Source organism: Haemaphysalis longicornis, unplaced genomic scaffold (assembly GCF_048455015.1).
Source record: "Haemaphysalis longicornis isolate Haplotype H1 unplaced genomic scaffold, Haemaphysalis longicornis Haplotype H1 scaffold_10, whole genome shotgun sequence".
NCBI lineage: Eukaryota > Metazoa > Arthropoda > Arachnida > Ixodida > Ixodidae > Haemaphysalis > Haemaphysalis longicornis.
In genome coordinates, this window is record NW_027526204.1 from 47,757,990 (window position 1) to 47,779,804 (window position 21,815).

Here is a 21,815-nt window from a genome sequence, read left to right on the forward strand (position 1 = left end):
GCATGGACACGGATGGAAACAATTTCGCGCCACATTTATATGTCTTCTTTCAATCATGGCGATGGGTCAATCCGCCTATCACTCCACGGGATCATTTTAGGGATAAAATAGCTCGAGGCCATATTTTCATTTTTATTGGAAGCAGTCTGACCTCTTAGAATATATGACGCCCTAAACTATAATGACGCACTTTTCAGTGTATACGTGTTTCACCCAGAAAAAATTTGTGTTAGGAGACATTTAGCTAGTGCTTTTGTTCTAAGTTACCATATTTCTCGAAGGCAAAACGATATTTTTGATGGCCACATCTGTTTTACTCCTGCCTGGTCAGTGAGTCTGTCTGCACTTTGCGGAAAAGACTACTTCAATATACGTGTCATATCGATAAAAGCGATATTTTCTTCACCCTGCATTTCTTTCTTGAATGGATCCAGCGAACCGATGAAGAAAACGTCCAGCCATTGCATGTGTCAGTGGTGAAGCGGCACTTCAGTCGTGTCTTTCCTCAGCTATTTGAGAGTGCATTATCTAGCTTTCAGAAGTGTAGTTGTAGCTATATTCCTGATAGGCCTACCGTAAATCCTTTGCAACTCACCTTTTCACTATCAAGAAATAATTACGATGAAAAAGGTCCTGTGGCCTATTGTACTCAAATGCTGAGCCCCAGTTTAAAAACATTGTTTCGTCAAGCGTTTATTACTGGCTCGTATGTGAAAAGTCGCAGCTTTGTGGGAATTGTCATACCAAGTATGGGGAAAAAGAGGCATTCCAAAAATTACCGATCGTCCCTTATGGTGGGTATTATGGATAGTTAGCGTGGACATGTTTGTTTATTGAATCAAAGGAGCGATCAGGGATTGCGAATATTCTTTCCGGAATAAGACTCCACAAGTCACCGATTTAGTTGCGGGCTTAATAGTTCAGAGAGGATTTATTTCTTTTGCTACTTCTGAACCTTCGTCCCGTATTGCCCTCTTTTTGCTCAATGTATACTTTGCAGGACTGAGCATGTGCTCCGCACTATTTTACTATCAACGGCTGTGATATTGTTTCTTTATTTTTCTTAGTGTCTCTCTAGCAAAGTCTGCAAAAAGTGTTCCTAAAACAGATATAAGTAACCCCAGCGTGGCAATATTATTTGTAATAAATGTATAACCAGCGGCATGCCAAAACAGCGTTTTCCTAATTTTCAGGATCCGAGTCTTGTGAGAGGTACTCTGCGGATGAACTTGGATCCCACGAATTCACACTCTGATCGGGAAGTGTGGCAATGCGTTAAACGAGCGCACCTGGAAAAGGTAGTGTCAAACGACCCCCGAGGGTTGCTACTCGAGACTGCTGATGGCGGAACCAACCTCAGGCAAGCCATTTAACCGGATCTTAGAAACAAACGTAAGCGCAGTGTTCAAACTAACGCAGGATGAATAGTTTGGAAGTATTTTTGGAAACGTATTGTAGCGGGGATTCTATGTTAATTGTTTTATAAAGCAGCAAACTGTACATCTAGGAGGGTTGAAATTACGTAGTTGAAAAGGTATGGCGAAACACTATTTGGCACTGCAATGATGAGCATAAAAAAATATGCCAATACGACGGCACGTTTGCCTAAGGGGAAAATGTTTTCACCAACGAGAAGCTCTGGGTGGTAATCATAACTGTAGAAGCCGTGTGAAAGGCGTAATTAAAGTCGGAGGCACTACTCAGTATGATCAAGGAGGTAAGCTACCAGGCAACTGAATTTCCATTGTTCCCATTGCAAGTCTCACAAAACGCCCATAACGGCCATATGTAATCTAAGACGGCGCGGTAAATCCTTATACCCTGTCAGCTCCCGCAAAAAACGCCGGTTGCTCTGTACAATTCCATCCTAGGGATAGTGAAAATGTGCGACGTTCGTGCAAACGAACAGATTTCGAGCAAGGAAACACCCGATCTGTTTGCTGGAGCAGTCGTCAGACTGTTAACTAAAACCTCGACGCATTCTAGCTTCTTCCTCGGCCTTCTCTATGAAAGTCCTTAAATAACAGGCTGTCACAATTACTTTTCTCCATGGCACACTCATGAAAGACTACCCAAATTTGGGTGGTCAGCAGGTGGCCCAGCCGTATGTCACCCCTGTAAGACAACCTTTCGTGACGGCTACACAACTTTTGTCTACAAGGAAACACTTCCCGTCGAGCAAAAATGGCAAAACAGGTGGCATGCTGAGACAGCAATTTACAAGAAATAGCTGCTGACATAGAGTATCGTTTACACAGTTTACATTGAGGAACGTGTCAGAAACGCACAGGCAGAAACAGCTAACGGGGACCAAGAAAGAATATAAACAACACGACCGCTGACTGTCAAGTAAAGGTTTTATTGCGATGACTGCAATATATATTTAACATCAATTAAGGGCGCGAAAAGGTGAGCAAGTTGAACCGCCAATACCCAAATGTGTCAATTCGGGGCAGGCGACAATAAGGCGAAAGTTGCGGGCGTAATCTTCGCGCATGGACCTAAATGGGCATTTCTGTCGAAAATAAGACCATGCATGAATATTGAAAAGAAGATTTATGCATCTGCCACTCGTCTTTTTTATTCGCGCTATTTTTTCAAAAAGTCTTAAACAAACAAGGCCAAAAGTGTACCAAACTCTAGACTATGCGTCGTTTACAAAACTGCTTTGTACGAAGGGCGAAATACTTCCAGTGTTCTGTTTGTACAACTATATGTTGGTGTTGTCCTACAGAGCTTTTGTTAGGCGTGGTGCTGATACCATCATTAATCTTGCTAAGTTAAGTCACACGCAAGTGCTCGCCTAACGACGCACAATAAAATGTGGACTGTACACGCCCCTAGAACTAGTTATAATGAACAGCCTTCACCGTACAATCTACCTTCCGTGCTGAACTTCTCGAACCAAAAAGATATTGATCGTTCTTTGATCAAACTTTTCTGGCTAAACGCTTCGCCCAGCTGATTTATTTTCAGGATTAGCCCGTGCCTCAGAAATTTTGTCCCTCTTGTACATCACTACTTTTCATGCTCATGCAATTTCTTCACTGTGCAAAGCGGCTTTTTCTGTATTGTTTAGTGGTTTATTGCACAATTTTGTATTATTTGATGCTATGTAGTACTTGTCGAATATTTCTACTCTTCCTGCATAACTGATCGTTATATTGATGTTTGGCGAGCTTCTAACGAAGTCGGGATCTCGTAAAGTTGCTGGAGCGTTTAGTCGCGCCCTCTTCTTTTCCGAGGGAAATAAAGCTGATTCATTGAATGATGCAATCAATGACATACCTACTGGATTTATCGTTTGAGAATACAAACTCTACGCCTAAAGTAGGTCAACAAAGGCCTCTCGTTGTTGCGAAATGTTGTTGGACGTTCAATTGTTAGCCCTGAAACACGCCATCGTGCATGCTGTCGTGCAGCCGAAACTAACCTGATTCCAAATGCCTGTTGCATGCTGTGATACTGCAGCTTACACGCACTCCTTGCGGTGCGTACTGTTCTTGTCACCTTCATATGGAAATAAACACTGGCGTATATGGCGCCTGTTTGTTTATGCAATATTGCTTGTTTGTATTACAGTGCTGACAGCCACCCGCTTCGGTCTCGCGAAAACGTATTGCTGGTAATGCTAAAAAATTAAATGCAATATATTAGGTTCGTAGTCCAGTCGAGCATCAGCAAAGCTTTGACGTGATTTCATACTATCAGCTGTAAAAATACTCTGCAGTGTTTTTATCATTTTAAATGTGTTTCCTTCGCATAGAGTGATTCATGAGGATTCACTATTATCGTGGGCGCAGCGTGGGCCAGAGGCAGCTAGTTTGCCTGGCGCGGGCCCTGCTTCGAGGGAGCAAGATTCTCCTGCTGGACGAGGCCACGTCTCAGATGGACGGTGACACGGACCGCCTCATCCAGGTTGCGCTAAGGGACGCATTCGCCCACTGCACCCTGTTCACAATTGCACATCGAATCCACACAGTGCTGGATTACGACAGGTGAGCATTTCGTCTTCAGAATTACAAAAAAGATTCCCGACTCACTCACTCTTGTTTTTGTGATAAAAGTTTGCGGTCGGTGCTATTAAGTAGCTGTGTTCTTTCAGGGCATCCAAGTACCTCCAGGTGACTGTATGCAGCCGACATGTCAGCCTCTGATGTAACGTTATTTGCTGGCTTTAAACGTTATTCTGGGTTCGCACAGAGAGTCCATGGACCAGGCATAACGTAAAGGACAGATTATAATTCTGAGTCAGTACGATAATATCGTAAATATTTACCAAATATCTCTCCCGTTTATGGTGACAGGTCTTGCACACCGAAGCCCATTCTATGCAAGCAATGGCGGGTCAATGCTATTGCAAAATACCCCAGTGAGACGTTATAAACTTACCACAACTTTACTACCATAATAATGGCGAAAGGCAATATTTCTCTGTGTGTCGCTTTAAAGAACGGGGACACGGGATCGCCGCACGCGACATGCGGAATGATTACCGGTCGGTGTAAGCTGAATAGTGCACGTTTCTATCATAACAAAAAAGTCAAGAGGCTCTCTCCAAAGTTGGTTAGGAAAGTGGCTTTGATTTAAAACTAAACTCATCGCTTGGGCATGAATTCCTACCAAGGGATTATGTGAAACCTTCATATAACTGACACGAGCGATTTCCGTGCCTGTTCGTATATATGTTGAACGTATTTCAGTAACTTTATCTCAGAGCAGTTCCGCATTATCTCAGTTTATCTACCTCTCCCTCAAGTGGCACAATGAGAAACAGTGATTTTTATCTTTGCCAGGACATTTGCTTCCTACTAATCCTTCAAAATATTGCTGATTAAATTAATAAAAGCACCGATGGCAGGCCACTGTCCATTATAGAGATCATAACTATTTTCTGTAAACAGTCTGCGTTTAGGTGAAGAAGGCACATCCAGGCCTAGTGGCATCGGACAGACAATCACAAATGAATGGTATGTGCCTATACGTGCGCCGGTTATTTAAAGCTGCTCCAAGTAACGAGGGTTAGTGAGTATTCTTAGGGACATTTTGTGTAGGGTATAGGTGACATCGACCCTTCTTTTCAATAAATGTTGGTCGCCATCCCTCCCTGCGGAACTGGATGTGCAGCAAAGCTGTTTTAACCACTACAAATGGGGATGGAGGAGGGTATAAAATGTTTGTCGTCGTCCCGGCGGGCTTGGCGCTTGCGCTCGGCTAGTGTCTATAGGTATGGGTACAGAGTATCGGCAATCGTTTCTCCTTTTCTTCCGTTACGCTTCCATGATGATTGGTCAGTTTTCATTACTTGCGTTTGTTTACGCTGTGGCGGTGGATGGGCGCCGCCATTTTGTTGTTTATGAGTTTTAGTTGGCCAACTCTGGTAGGCTTACCTCGTTCTTCCTGCTTTGCGGCTTCGCGCGACTGAGGTCGTTCCGAACGCAAATAAAAGGTAGCGAAAGCAACAGCATTTCAGCAGCAAGAGTATGTCCTGAGTTGCCATTTTGCGACATCTTCGGTAGTGTTGTTAACAAACGAGCCGTTCGAAGTAAACGTCGAGGCCGTAAATGCGGCAATCTCGAAACACTCATAAACGCCAAATGGCCGAACTGGCAGTAGCCTCTGCTGTCAGGTGGCGAATGCTGGGTACTGCCTAGCCAGACACATGCGCTTGGCGTCTCGGGAAAGAACTGCTCTATTTAGTGCTGCCTAGCCTTCGAAGATAATCTGCAAACATAATCTTTACCAGGAACACATGGTTGGGGTCCCATTGTTCACAAGCGCGTTATCATCCATAGTATGGTTGGATGCTTGTTTTGTGCTTTCCTTAAATGAATTCCGAGCTCTATACTGTATGGCTGATCAGCCTTATGCATGCACTTTGCGTCTTAGGTCTTGGCGCTTAGGCGTTTTTTCCCACGGACATGAAACTGTTAAGGGGTAGAGGTATACAGCGTTGCTGTAAAAGACTAGTATTTTAGTGTAGAACATTTATTTGAGAGGCCTTGTGTCCTCCGCGAAGCCTAGGGTGCTTTTCAGTGCTTACGGTTGCCTACAACGTTTTTGTAAACCTCGTGTCGTCTGGCGATGCCGAGGGTGGTTTTCAGTGCTTACGCCTACCTAAAATGGTTTGGCGAACATAGTTTGTGCACAACATTAAGGTTAGGTGTAAAAGAATAAGCCTCCAACCCTCATCCGTGCAGTCATTCACCCAAGAGTAGCATTCCGGAGCCTATTGCGATAACACGAACACTGAACTCAATGCTGTCGTGGGGCAACGGCTGCGCAGTAATAAATCAAACTTTTTTACGACACTCTTTCCCAGGAAAGCTTGCTAGACGTCATTGAGTCCATAGCGTGTGACGTAAACAAACCTGACGAATTATGTACCTATTTGAGATATATTTAACGGCATAAGTTATCATCTGGGACGGCGCTCTCTTTGTGACATAAATGCGATAATATAGCGGTCGATGAACCTACACAAAAATGTGGCCTTTAAAAAGTTTCGGCTTACACACGTCGGCGCTTGCTATGCGAGAAAGCCTTTCTGCATCAAATCGGGTTGTATAATACCGCTTTAAAAATTAGCTGAATTTGCAATGTGAACAAAGCCTGGAACAAGGTATTGCTTGAATAGTAATGACAGCGAGGATCTGGCGAGCTAATAATTTCCCAAACAAATATATTTTTTCTTCAAAATATCATACTTATGAACGATTTACGGGATGACGTTTTCATGGGAAACAATCGAGTTGATGTGCTCAGATGCTTTTCCATAATGCCGTGACCGATAACATTCAGTGTACCATAATTTTCCAGCAGACAGTCGGTGAATGAAAATGCGGTTTGGTACGAACGTAAAAGGAAGGAAGAGATCTCCAGAGAAATGGATAGCCAATAGTAAAGAGCACAAAATGTAACGTAATATTTGTATCATATCCGAACACTGTACAGAAGCATGGCTAGAAAAACCGCAGGCTGAAAAGCACGGATCGAAGAATAATATGCGCCCGCGTAAAAAGAGAGTAAGACGAAAATATTGTAACGCGGCGGCAAGGTAAAGATTGAACGAATATTCGGCGATGAAGCAGCGATGTATTTACATGGATGAACTATGTGCAAGCGGTCATGACAGCTCAAGCTGTGCCCGTGCCACATAGTATACTTCGTCGTCGTCGGTGTGGATCCCCTGGAGCTATGTGCACAGTCTTCTTTTTCTGCTTCCCGTAACAAATAGTAAAGGTCTTATCAAACAAGCCCTTACAGTCGTCTAATGCGGAGATTTGGGATAGCGCTATAACAAAATGGTGTACAAACGTCAGAAGTAATCGCCGTAATTCAGAGTCCAAAAGTTACGAAGCTGGCAACACAGCAGTGAAGTCTTTAAAACACATTACTTTTGTTATGCGACGAGAACGATGATCGCATTACCGTCAGGACAAGAGCCAAAGTTTGTAGAAGAATAAGGAGTAGCATTTGGAGGCGGGTAGTTCCTCCTCGCATATTCTTGTGGCCTCCGCGCACGTCAGCCTATAAAACCTCTAATAACATTTGTAACACTGCATCCTTCAACTGCTTGCGACTAATAAAGCAATCAAAAATGTTTGTGCTGCACGAACGACGAGTGCACTTTTTAGGACAGTTTACGGCAAGTACATGCCGAGGGCGGTCACAGGCAGCTTTTTGTTTTCTCAGAGGGCTTGAGTCACCCGAGATGCAGCTTCGCGAGCACAATAGGCATCGGTATACCCAACCGTCCGTCCGACGAGCACGCGTTGTCCTTGAGGTTAGTGAACAGAGATGCTTTCCGAAGCTGTCCTAGCAGCACACGTGGTACGTTGTGGCCGCACTGCCTCCGACTCTTCCTGTACACTTGCACTGCGCGCGATAAGAGGAACTGCATGCACCAAGGGCATGCGCGAAATGCGGTTCAAAATTTGACATAGGGGGCGTGTTCCAAGACATCGCTGTCAACCGATGGCAATCACCATCCAGTGAAAAGGTAGAGATAAATGAAAAGCTCCCCATCGTATGTAAAAAAACTGATGACAGCTCCCAGTGCTTTCAATCAGTTTTACTGTAAAGGCCATAGAGTGGCGGACTGGCACAGCACCGATAATAGAGGAACAAATTTCGTATAAGTGATAGTTACGTCTATAGTGTTCTCGAAAGTAGTGGGTAACGACACGACGAGTGGCATTGTCGAGGTAAGGAGCAATGAAAAAGAAAAGCAGCAGCGCAGCAACGCGACAGCTGCTGGACAGTCAGTGTGTAGATCGAAGACCAGGGCGCTCGTGGCGGTGTGTGGGTGCACAGGAACGTTTGGACGAGGTAGTTGGAAGCAACTGTGTAACAGACAGTTTGCAACGCTGTAAATTGGCGGCGGTAACTGCGTGGCATCTTGGTAATGGTAACGCCAGCGTGATCCCGCTAACGTAAGGGCGTGACGTCGGGAAGGCAGGCTCCTATATACATCGTGAGGGTGTGCCACGTGTTCATAGTGAACCAGGAAATTCGTTGAAAGGAATGTGCTTTGCGTCTAGATGGACCCTAAGTCGAAATACATACCATGGTTACGTGCGTAGCTGGCAAAACTGAAGCTTCCCGAAGATCGATTCATGGGCAGAGGGAGAGAAGTAGTTCCGCGTTGCGAACTGGCGTTACGAAACAGGCGAAGGATTCCTCGGAGGAAGAAATCGCCTCGTTCCGCCACGCTGGCAGCCGGTGTAGCGCCTCGGGGCCATTGTTAACAAGGGGAGAACGTGAAGCCGCCCGCAGAATGTGGCATCTGAGGCTCAAAGAGGGTGAGCACGACGGCCACTGAGTGCCTCGCCAAAAAACTCATGGGGCGCCGGACGGCAAGGAGGAGTTGGCGTTGAACGCTGCGGTAGTCGTGAAGACCCAGTTGCTACAGGTACTAAAGATGCCTGTGTAAGTCGCGAGATTCGATTTTCACTAAACGCAGACTGTGCTTCCTCGTGGAGTGACACGTGAAAGCACATGTGCAACGAGCAAGGCGCAGTAATTCTAACAGTCGGGGGGCGAAAGTTGGCACTGATCAAGAATGTCGGCTTACGATGTCTCTGTGAAAAAATGAGAACTCCACATATATTATTGGACGTAATCTAATGAGAAGTGCAATTTGAATTAAACCAGCCATGCAGAGAACGGGGGCCGTAGTAGGGTATCAGGTCTGCCAAGCAGCAGAGGTTAATATTATCCGAAAGCAAGGCCCACGAGAGCAAATGGCTTTTGACAGTATGCGCCGGACAGCAGCCCTGGGGCTGGGAGTTGTAGGATACTGCGTAGGCAGTCGCGAACCGGATTGTGTCACGCTTTCTTGCTATGTCGGTGCAAGGGATGGTGGATTGCAAAACTACCTATTTGGGCGAAAAAAATAGGCCCGACAGTTATCTGTCAGCAAGCTTCACATGCCGTAGTAACTCGCTGGAAACCACGGGCGGCTGTTTACTATCAGTGAGGAATATATGTGTCATGTTGGGAAATTTTTCTCGTTGATCAGTCAACAGAGGGAGCGATAAGAGCAGAGGACGGGAGAGTGAGGGGAGCGTGTAAAAGATAATCTTTTAAGAGGGTATAGAGCTTGCTTTTCAACACTGCCGTCATTGCCAGGGAAACGTCAAGTCGGAACGCCGCTCGCCACCTACCTCTGCCAACGCGCTGGTCGCACGCTGACTGGCCGGGTGTCGTGACTCCAGGAGCCGCTTGTATAGGGTTTATACTCTACTCTGCAGTCACTGCAATGCGGAAAAAGAGATCGCAGTGGAGTATATCGCGACGAAATGCCGATACATATGGCCATTTCAGAAAGCGAAAGGCAGAAAATGCTGGTGCTAAAGTGAGAAAGGTGGCTACTGAGACGGTTACGACCTAAATCTCTCTGTAGGTTTAGGAAAACATTGGTTTTACATTAGCGTTGGCTTCAGGTTGTAACATAAAACTTCTCATCCATTCATCCCGCGTACATACAATGACTGGAACAACCTTCCATGAGACATTGTTGGAATAAGCGATATTGGTTCCATTCTGCATTGTGTAGTGTTCGTTAAATCATTTTTTTGTGCAAACAGAATTTTTTCAAGTGATAGGTGTTTACGTTTTGGTATCACTCCTAAAATGTATATGCGTGCACAAATTTGTATGTCTGTAGAAATGTGTTACATTTTCTCGGGTGCAGTATTTCAGTCATTTTGCTTTTTTTTGTAAACAGCTGCTTGTTTTATTGCTTTTTTTCACACTCCCCTGCGTACTGTATTACCGAGACGGTACAAATAAATAAATAAATAAATAAATAAATAAATAAATAAAAATAAATAAATTAATTATAAATTATTAATTAATAAAAATACATAAATACCTAAATAAATTAATTATGGTTCGCGCGTTGTATTACAGATGTGAGATACGTGCTGTTCACGAACAGCAACGAGATGACACTTCCTTCAAGTCTTCAAAAAGACTCTAGTTTATTTTTATTGCTTTAACAACATTGGATCTCCAAGAAGGGCGTTCTGGAAATATCGAGGATATGTTAAATGATCAGTGCGTAATTTATGGATTTACTCGTCTGCAAACGTGGAAATAAAACAAAAATTGCTACAGAAGAGAACCAATTTGTAAGCTCGACTGCAGGAATTCTGTCTGTGCTTGTAAAATATTTTTTGTCGTCATGTATGGACACGAGATGCCGTCTTTTATTTGCAGGATACTTGTGCTTGAAGATGGCAAGGTCAAAGAGTTCGACACTGTCACGAGGCTACTTGCGGACCCGTCATCTACGTTTTATAGCATGGCCCTTGATGCCGGCATTCACAACGCTCGTGAAATTCCTGCAATTATCTCTACAAATTTGTGACAAGCCCTTTTCTCAGTGATGACATCGCTGCCGTTAGTTTCCTAACTTATAATATTGTACAGAAGCATATATATCGTCAAACTCATTGTCGTGCTCATATGTTTGTGATTGGAAGAAATAAAAAAAATCCCTGTGGTTTCCCGTGATGTAGCTTTGTTTCCAGCAGCACTTTTTATTATTTACGGGGTTTCTGCATATTTGTATAACCGCGTTCAATTTGTGAGCAGTGCTGGGCATAATTCTGATGAACTCCCTGTCACCTTCGGCGTTCATCAGTGAAGTGTCTTAGGTGCCATAGTTTTTTATTCGATATAAATGACCTTCCCAACGTTATCCCGGACTGTGTACAAATAAGGATATTTGATGATGATTGTGTTTTGTTTAAGGAAATTTTTAACCATGACGTCCAACGACTGCAATAATAATATTGATGGTGTAATAAATGGGGGCTGCAGCTTAACCCAGATAAAGCGGTTTTAATTAAAGTTACTAACAAGAGAAATAGCCTTTCCGTCCCATATCACCCTCCTGCTCGTCCACTTTCAGAAGGTAACGAATATAAATACTTAGGTGTAACTTTAACCAAAAACCTTAGTTGGAACAAACACGTCAAATATATTTTCTCATTCGCATTTCGGAACCTCTGTTTTTTGGGACTAAACTGCGCCATGCTCCTGCTAACGTTAAGCTCCTCGCTTATACTTCCATAATAAGACAAAAATTAGGGTATGCGTCTTCGGTACGGGACCCTTGCACGAAAATTAACATCGATGCCCTTGAAATGATCGAACGTGAAGCTGTTCTATTTATATTCTCTAAGTATCGTGCAAGTGACTCTCCTACCCACTTGCTGAAGAAACACGAAATTCCTGCGCTGAAAATTCGAAGAAAAATGTTATGGCTAAAGTTTTTGTTTCTACTAGAAAACTACAAATTATCCCTGCAACCTGACGCTTACATCAATCCATCCACAGCCCGGTTGTCAAGAAATAGGCACCTCCAATCCCTTACCCCCTACTATACCAGAACTAACATATTCAAATACTCTTTTTTCCCTCGATCTATAGCCCAGTGGAACCAGCTTCCACCCTCAAACGTTGAAAACCTTGATGCCGTCCAACAAACTGTTTGCTGATATGTGTTTGTTTTCATGTACACCTTGATGTTATGCACCTCCTGCTTGGGCTCTTAAATGGGACACAAGCATGTAATAAATAAATAAATAAACAAATAAATAAATAAATAAATAAATAAATAAATAAATAAATAAATAAATAAATAAATAAATAAATAAATAAATAAATAAATAAATAGTTATACCATCTCCGCTATTTGAAGCTCTCCCAAAACTGCAAATTGCACCACGCCTTTTATTCAGGCCTCTGGGTGGCCAAAACTTACAAACAAGTGGATGCAATCTCTAACCTTTCACTTATTATGCCGAAGACAAAATTATCCCTGAGTAAATCGTCATATAATAATAAAATGTCATTTATTCAAACAATGTAGCACTCTGACGTGAAGAACTGGGAAACTGCCTTTTCTTTAATATTCGTCGTGAATGGTGAATACATTGTTTGATGTCGACGCACGTCTATCGGTCGTACATCGACGCCTGCTCCATAATAACTCTATCTGTAATGACAACGATTGGACTGCTACGACGCACTCACATCACATCTCAGCGTCTCAAGCAGGTGTATACACTATTTGGCCTAACTTCTGTTAAAAGGCTGAGGTGTTGCCTCCAGGCGTCCTTAAATAGCTAATTCGCGATTTTAAAACAAGTACCATTCAGCGCATTGCAAGATTCATAGGCAGCTGAAATTCCGGTAGCAGTTAACCCCTTGCAGCTGAATTTAAGGTTATCACTCTTTAGCGGTTCATGACTGCACCAAAACTCAGTTGCGCTAGAGATTTATATCTCATTCCCCACGCTCCTTTTTCGTTCGCGCCCTTTCTTAATGTGCAGTTGCAAAACGAAGTTTTTCAGACTGGAAAGAAGCACTTTTTTTTTAATTGCACGCGATAAATTCCCTTTAGGCAATCTTCCGCACATTAGTCCATTTTTCAGCAGTATTATTCGCAACGGCCGTTAAAAAGTCTTCATGTAAAATTACAGCACGAACATTTGCCCTGATGACGATGTTTGTTAACGTTTAATGTGTTTTAAATGTTTTAATGTTTGTTTAATGTTTAAACTTGTTTACCGTTGCGGACACGAGGCGGCGCGAGACGATGCGAGACGCTTTTCCGACACAGAGCATTCAACTAGAAGGCTCTGCTCCGACAGTGTGCGGACGAGAGCGGAAGGAGAGGGGGGGGGGGGGGCAGTATGCTGGTCCCACACGATACGCTCGTCTGCGTTACGCGTGGCGCAAAACCTGAGGGAGGCGTACGCGTGACGGTGATGTGCGTTCGCTTCCTTAGACGCGGGTCGCGGTCCCTTCTTGAGATGCACTTCACGCCGCCGATGAGAGGCTCACCATCGCTGCCATCGCGAGAACCCACGAGCTTCCTCTGCACACTGCAGCACTCAGGAGTGCTGAACTGCGAGTGAGGCAACCGGTCGTGTGCTTCGTGAGCCGCTGCCAATAAACGTTTGCCGTTACCATGCAAATATGTATGTCTGAAACTGTTTGCCTGAACATATTTCACACAGTCAAAACTGCTAAACAGCTGCGCCGAAATTTCGTAATAGGGACTACCGTAATTGCCCGCGAATTTTTACATTGGCAAATTGGGAATTCGAAAGGTTGAAGATCGATTGGACTCCCTCCAGCGAAGGATGGACGCAATTTTAGCAAAGGTGTTAGCGCACGTATGACGCAGTTTTGATGGACAGAGCTTTCGCGTTCTTCTCAAGTTTCTTTAGGAAGGGTTTGATTGATTGAGAAATATTTAGTTGCCCTTATTTGCTGCTTTGCCGTCGGCTAGGAGTCCATGATCCGTGGCGGGGGCTGTGGCCATCTGGACGAGCCGGGTCTGGAAACCCGGGTCGGAGTGGAGTAGCGCCATCTCCATCTGCTCCTTCAAAGTTATGTTGCATGCAGGCCGTCTTGCCTTACTGTTTTGGGGGCCATTTCTACGGAGAGGGCAGGACCATTGGTAAAGTTTTTTTAGGGCAGGCTCAAGCGAAAGGTAACTACTATTTGTGGGGAGCAGAAAAAGGAGAATGTATGTGTACTCAATGCGGTTCGTTTGTGTATTACCTTCACTGGAAAGTTACAAAGTACCCAGACTTTTAGAGAACACACGCCACAGTACGGCAGCACGAGCCTATACTGCGAGATAATTTTATTAGGAAACTTCAGTAGGCCCGCGGGTATAGTTGTTCCCGAAGCGGAAAACAGCCGTGGAATAGGATGGAAAGCTTTTCCCATATTTTAAAAAAATTCCATCTTGCATTTTTATACTTTCATACGTATCGTTTCAACGTGTCTTGTTTTTCTTTATTTCTTCCTGAGTTTGCAGGAAGTCTCGTGCAGTGCGCTTGAAGAATCACCATTTACCATGCACTCGATACACAGATGCATCGCCCTACCCTCACCAGAAAGCACATGCAGCCTGTGTCGTTAGCGCGCAAGGCACAGAACTGGCAGCAGTGACCGTTCTGAACACTTCCTTTGAGACTGCTGAGGAGTGTGCCGTCACCCTTGCTGCAACAACAGGCGAGGAATTTCTTAGAGCCATAACGGATTCACAGACCACCCCCAGAAACTTTCTAATTGGCCGCATCTCTCAACCAGCACTGTACCTTCTTCGCCAGCTAAAAATACTACCAGAAATTAACATCATCTGGTCACCCAGTCACCAGTCCCTCGAAGGGAACGAGGTGGCACACGCCGCTGCCCGTGCTCATACACACCGGGCCGTTACCTCAGAGGAAGAAAACAACGACCGAACCACCTCAAAGCCAGCACCACTCCACACATACACCGAAGTCTTATCCCACTACAAAAACGACCGCTGTTGCTTCCCGCTACCTCATTCACAATTAACGCGCGACGAAGAAACCACTTTCCGGCGCCAACAAACCAATTCGTATGCGCATAACACCCTACTAAACGCTGTGTACACCACCCAATACCCTGCCACCTGCAACATCTGCCCTGTTGCTGGCACCCTATACCACGTGGTATGGGAGTGCCAACGTACTCCAACTCTAAACCCAAATACCAACCCTACCTATGAGCAGTGGGTGGAACAGCTGACCAGCTCCGAGCTCTCGGACCAGAGCCGACTGGTGGAACGGGCCCGACGGCCAGCCAGCTCCAAGGCATCTTGGAATAAGGATGCCTCTCACTGGGTGGAGGCCAAAAGAACATCATCCTGCTGATTACTGCAACAAATGTTTGTCTCTCTCTCTCTCTTAGTAAGTCTACTTCTCAAACCGTCTGTGCAGTTTAGGTCATTTATTGCATGGACTTTGTTTTAAATGCAGAGCATTTCTTTAAGTCACAATGTCATCCGTCTGTTGGCGATCGGCCTCCGCAGCCAGCCAGCCTGTGCGCCCCTCCCCCGCTCGTCCTCGCTCTCAACAACAGGTGCGGGCGCGCATGCGCGTGCTCCGGCGCTGAAAGAGGCGTTGCAGCACCAGTTGCTACCTCATCTCCCTCTACTGCGCGCGCTACGAATATAAAGTGGGTATCGGCGCGGCTCACTCCATTCTACTCCTGCGATCTGTTCTGCTTACTCTCGAGTTTGGTCGTCGTCGAAGTTCATAAGCGATGGAAGGAACAGCTTCAACCAGTACTGCGACGCGAGCCAACGTCAGCGTTGCAGTACCAGTTGAAGACATCGTGCCATCCTCTTCATCGACGGTGGCAGAAGACAAGGCGGCGAGACGGCGCGCTGCCGACGCCGAACGCAAGCGTCTGAAGCGCGCTGCCGACGCCGAACTTCGTGCACGAGAAGCCGCGGCCAAACGTCAACGTCGGGCCGCGGATCCTTCGCTCGGGCAACGAGACGTGCCTGCGCAACGCGAGCGTACTTACGTCTCTCGTCTCTCTCTCTCTCTCTCACGTCTCGCAACCCAACTACCCAACCCCTACGACAACAACAACTATAACTATCACCGCCAACTACCACAACCTACGCCACGTGACCACCCCCAATGCTCTGCATTTACTCGTGTCCCTCGCGCGGGGGCATTCGACGGAGGTTTTTTTTATTTCGACATGCGTTAGGTTCCACGCACATTTCTTGTCGTCGCGCGATAGGATTTTTCCAAAAAAGAGGTATCATCAAACTGCGAGCGGCGCTCAAGATTTCTGCACAGGCTCACTAGGTTTCCTCAATGTGTGATTCGTGGCATGCGTGGAGATGTTTTTGTTTTTTATACCCCATCTTTCACGCTGTGCTTCACAATCTTTGCCGCTTCGCAAAAGAACGCTGTTAGCTATCTCTTTCCGAAATGTTACACTGTTGTTGACGTGACTTATTTTGAATTGAGGCGTTACCTGGCTTCCCAAATAAGCCGCCTTTAATGACAACCGCGTCAAATACTTGATTTTCGTGTGTTTTGAGCACCCTCTTCTTCGGCAGTGCTTGAAAAGGTGTGAAGGTGTGTCCGCACAGGCGTTCACACACAAACCTGTTGCCAGAACATGCCCGATAAAATGCAGTAAATGGAAACGACATATCGACAGGGCTCCATGGTGTGCGTACTGCATTAAAAGGTTCATATATTACATGCTGTAGGGCTATATTGGAGACGGTCTGAGTTTCCGTCAATAAGAGTATTTTTATGCACCTTGTGCCCCTTTCCTGGCCAATTATGAGAGTTAACGCCTACAATATGAACAAGTTAGGGGTTACCTTAATTCACTTGATTCACTCAAGTGTATACGACAGGGTTTTACGTGACCGCCTGAATGATACCCACTGCTTATGACTCCGCAGAAGGTTTCCCGGATATTGGGGAGATGCAGATTTAATTTAGCAGTTACCGAAGAAACAAAAAACTGACGAACAATTTGTGTGCTACAGGTACGAAGTATTGAGCAAAAGGCGCAGACATCTTTGTTTTTCAAGCGTTGTCCAGTACCCCGTGCCTGTATCTGTTACTGTGTGGGTATGTTACCATAATGGGAACTGAAAGCGCAAATTAGACATGGACAAAGAAAGGGTACAACAGCACGAGCGCTAACTACCAACCATGCAGCAATATAAAAAACAATACATATTATAGCGCGATGTGGGTGTTTGGTCATCAAAAAACTTAAGCAGGAAATAAAAAAAACAATTTAGCTCAGCTACATAATAACTATTTTACGTGAATAAAGCATATTTTAGTCATCGGTCACTGAATGGTGTTGTAGTCGCCTTCCAGCTTCGCAAGGATAGAGCCCAGGGCAGGAATGACAGCAATGCTGTCGGGAGATGATCTGAAGTTTGGTTGTACAGCAGAAGAACGACTCGTCATTTTCGAACATCCGGCCGTTGATTAGTGCAATGAGGTTGGAATGGGCAACGTAGGACAAATTTTTTTGGGTGGCTTTAAAATGTCGTGTTTTCACTGTGGGCAAAAAAAGAAGCTATAACGGAGGCATAGGCGTCATATTATCGGGTGTATTGGGAGAGTTGGCAGCTCGTGGTAGATGTTTTAGTGCAGTGGCGCTGACTCCTGTAGAAAACTATGAGGTTTTAAAGCGAGCGGTGTGGTTTTCTTTAAATTCTAGTTCGTTGGAGAGTTGTGCGTGTGATGGATTTAGGATTGATTGCATAAATTCAGCGCAATAAACAAAAGACAAAAGAAGATCAACGAGATGAGGGATTACTCTAAACTATAAAATTATTGATAAAGTCAGTCTCTTTATGTATCAGTGAACAGCCCTTCATGCATAAGAAGGGCAAGAAGAAAAACATCAAAGAAACCGCCAAGAGAAAGTTCAAGAAAAAATTGCAGATGATTTTAGATTAATGATGGCTTTTCAAGGTTTGGGCGCACATAAGTTGAATATCACTAAGTATGCAAACGTTGACGCCATTAGCTGCAGATTTTATATAGCGGCACAGGAAGCCGGGTGTGCGCAAGCCTTTAAGCTCAAACAGCACGACTGCACGTGTGGTGCAAATAAGATGGCTGGGTGAGGTTAGTTAGTTTAGTAGCATGTCCGAGTCTAGATGGACTGGATTGATGTAGTAGGCATGACGAGCCGTTGCGCGTTCCGAAAAAATGACATTGATTCGCATTTAAAGTTTGCCGAGTCTAGTAATCCTGGTTTCATAACACAGCCGTATCAGGGCCCTGTTGTAATTTAATACTCTTATTTGAGTATCAAATGGCGAAGTCGTCTACGAATATTCAGCCGTTTGGATGCTCGTCGGTAGTACGTTCATGAATAATAAAAGAGGAGGCGATAACCATGTGCTCTAAGGAACGCCTGATAAGACGACAGTTATGGCGAAATAGAATTATTAGCAGAAGTCGATGGCTCACGGTTAGGGACGAAGTGGTCCATCCACGATAAAATATTCAGCGCAACGAAAACACGGTTCCAAGTATGTCACATTACGGGTACGTGACCAAAGCCGTCGAGAAATCGATCTGAAGGTTATCATCCATGTTTTCGGCTAGTTAATATTGCATAAGGACTGTCTTCGGAATCCGTGCTGGCGCTTACAAAAAGAAGTTTTTTATTACTGGTACTCCCCGGTATGGGATGATATGGTGATATAGGATGATATTGTCACGAAGACAAGGACGATGCAGTGGTGTTGAATGAGAAACACGTTTATTGGAGCGAACTTGTGCTCCCCTAACAACTCAAAAGAATACAGAGGCGGCGAAGCAGCGGTCAACAAAGAGACTTGCACAGGCGAGTGACGTCGAATCGAATGCCCCGGCGTCCGCACTGCAGGCTTTTTAGCTTTTGGCGCGCGTGGTTCTCGAAACGTCGATTCGCATCGAGAACATAGTAGATCCAAGAAGATTATTCTGGGCTGTTCACGTTAGATCGGAATGCTCTCCCTATCACAACAGATAACACATGCGGAACAGAAAGAAAGAATGGAACACGCGCTTCCCTTGGCGCAGAGACAACACAGACCGGCGCAGCCGGGCGGTAAAAGCCAAACACAAATAAACAAACCCAATGTATGGTTCGCGGCATTACCCCCCCTCTAAGAGTGCATCGACCCGATGCTAACATAAGCGACAGTCCGAACAAATGAAAATAAAAGTTCGTCATCGTCCGTAGAAAGGTTTTAAGCGAACCACGTGGACGACTTCAGGCCGCGTGCGTCGTCGTGATGTGCCGGAGTCACCATCGGGGATCACTTCGTAGGTAAGTTGGCCAACACGTCGTAGAATCTGGTAGGGTCCGAAATACCTTCGCAGGAGCTTCTCACTGAGTCCGCGTCGTCGGATGGGAGTCCAAACCCACACACGATCCCCTGGTTGGTACTCGGCGTCTCGGCGTCGGAGGTTGTAGCGGCCCGCATCCACCAGCTGCTGGTCCGTTATACGAACTCGAGCGAGCTGGCGGGCCTCCTCCGCACGTTGAAGATATCCGTGGACGTCGGCGTTGAGGTCGTCGTCTTCAACATGCGGAAGCATGGCGTCGAGCATCGTAGTCGGCCTTCTACCGTAGACAAGCTCGAACGGCGTCACCTGTGTCGTCTCCTGGATAGCCGTGTTGTACGCAAACGTGACATACGGGAGCACTTCGTCCCAAGTCTTATGTTCAACGTCAACGTACATTGACAGCATATCTGCGATTGTCTTGTTCAGACGTTCTGTTAGTCCGTTCGTTTGGGGGTGGTACGCCGTCGTTCTTCGGTGATCCGTGTTGCTGTAGCGTAATACTCCTTGCATCAGCTCCGCAGTAAATGCCGTTCCGCGGTCTGTGATTAGGACTTCCGGGGCTCCATGTCGCAGCACAACCTGGCTTATAAAGAACTTCGCCACTTCTTGTGCAGTCCCCCTCGGAAGAGCGGCGGTCTCTGCGTAGCGCGTCATGTAGTCTGTCGCTACGACAATCCACTTGTTCTGTGATCGTGACGTAGGGAACGGGCCTAAAAGGTCCATTCCAATCTGTTGAAATGGTCTCGATGGGACGGCGATCGGTTGCAGAAGTCCGGCGGGTCTTGTCGGCGGCGTTTTTCGTCGCTGGCAGTCACGGCAGCTCCGGACGTAGTGGGTGACGTCAGAGGTAAGGCCGGGCCAGTAGTACCTCGCCTTGATTTTTCCGATAGTGCGGGCTGTGCCCAGATGTCCGGAAGACGGGTCGTCGTGGCACGCTTCCAAAATTTCGTCACGAAGGTCCGCGGGGATGACGAGAAGGTAATTCGCTCTTGTTCCGGGGCTGAAATTCTTCTTCACAAGGACGGAGTTTCTTAGGCTGAATGCTGGTAAGCTGCGTTTGAAGGTCCTAGGAACGGCAACGTCGCATCCCTCGAGGTACTCGATTATGACGCGTAAGTCGGGGTCGGCACGCTGCTGGGCGGCTAGGTCGCTCTCCGTCACGATCCCGAAGAACGCGCTGTCTTCATCAGAGTCTTGTGGTGGTGGGTCGACGGGGGCGCGGGACAGGCAGTCGGCGTCGGAGTGTTTCCTGCCGGATTTATAAACGACTGTAACGTCGAACTCCTGCAGGCGCAAGCTCCACCGCCCAAGACGGCCAGAGGGGTCCTTCAAATTGGCGAGCCAACACAGCGCATGGTGGTCTGTTACAACCTTGAATGGCCTTCCATACACGTATGGGCGAAATTTTGAAATCGCCCATATAATAGCCAGGCACTCTTTCTCAGAGGCAGAATAGTTTTTCTCCTCCTTCGACAGACCACGGCTAGCATAGGCGATTACCCTTTCGCAGCCGCTTTGCTTTTGGACAAGGACGGCACCCAAGCCTATATCACTGGCGTCCGTATGCATTTCCGTTTCGGCATTTCCGTCGAAATGAGCGAGCACGGGCGGGCTTTGCAGGCGTTTTTGCAGCTCGCCGAATGCTTTTTCTTGGTCGTTTTCCCAGCTGAAAGGGGTGCTATCTTTCGTCAAGCGCGTGAGTGGCTCTGCAATGCGTGCGAAGTTTGCGACGAAGCGCCGGTAGTATGCGCACAGCCCGAGAAATCTCCGCACGCCCTTCTTGTCTTTCGGCCTAGGGAAGTTCGCGATAGCTGAAGTTTTTGCCGGGTCAGGTAGGACTCCCGCGGCGTTGACGACGTGGCCCAAGAACTTGAGTTCCCCGTATGCGAAACGGCACTTTTCAGGCTTCAGCGTCAACCCCGACGTACGAATGGCCTCGAGTACAGACTCCAACCTTGCAAGGTGTTCGTCGAAAGTCCGGGCGAATACCACTACGTCGTCGAGGTATACGAGGCAGGTGTGCCACTTAAGGCCAGCTAGCACAGTGTCCATGACTCTTTGAAACGTCGCTGGTGCTGTGCACAGCCCAAACGGCATCACCTTGAACTCGTATAGGCCGTCTGGGGTTATAAATGCAGTCTTCTCTCGGTCTCTCTCGTCCACTTCAATTTGCCAGTAGCCGGTCTTCAGGTCCATCGATGAGAAGTACTTCGCGTGGCAGAGGTGGTCAAGGGCGTCGTCGATTCGGGGGAGGGGGTACACGTCCTTTTTCGTGATTTTGTTCAGTCGCCGGTAGCCAACGCAAAACCTTAATGTGCCGTCTTTTTTCTTTACGAGTACGACGGGCGCAGCCCAGGGGCTTTTCGATGGCTGTATAATGTCATCGCTCAGCATGTCGTCGACTTGAGTCCGGATGGCTTCCCGTTCGTGTGAAGAGACGCGGTACGGTGACTGTCGGGTAGGTCGGGCTCCATCTTCGGTTATTATTCGGTGCTTCGCTAGAGGGGTCTGACGTAGTTTTGCGCTCGACGAAAAACATTCGCTATAGCGACGCAGCAAAGCCAATAATTTTTTCCGTTGTTCTTGCGGTAGCGCCGGATTCACGTCGAATGGCTGCGGGAGCTTGAA

General features: G+C 46.3%; 1 protein-coding gene across 2 annotated transcripts in view; it reads left to right on the plus strand.

The window, feature by feature from the left end:
* LOC144158458 (ATP-binding cassette sub-family C member 2-like) overlaps positions 1-11,027 on the plus strand; it is a 72,183-nt gene extending 61,156 nt beyond the window's left edge. For both annotated transcript variants that reach the window (XM_077689339.1, XM_077689338.1), the window contains exons 26-28: positions 1,194-1,360; positions 3,804-3,998; positions 10,726-11,027. In XM_077689339.1, coding sequence (XP_077545465.1) covers positions 1,194-1,360; positions 3,804-3,998; positions 10,726-10,876 — 513 coding nt within the window. In that variant the 3' untranslated portion in view covers positions 10,877-11,027. The remainder of the gene's footprint in view (positions 1-1,193; positions 1,361-3,803; positions 3,999-10,725) is intronic.
* Positions 11,028-21,815: the final 10,788 nt, after the last annotated feature.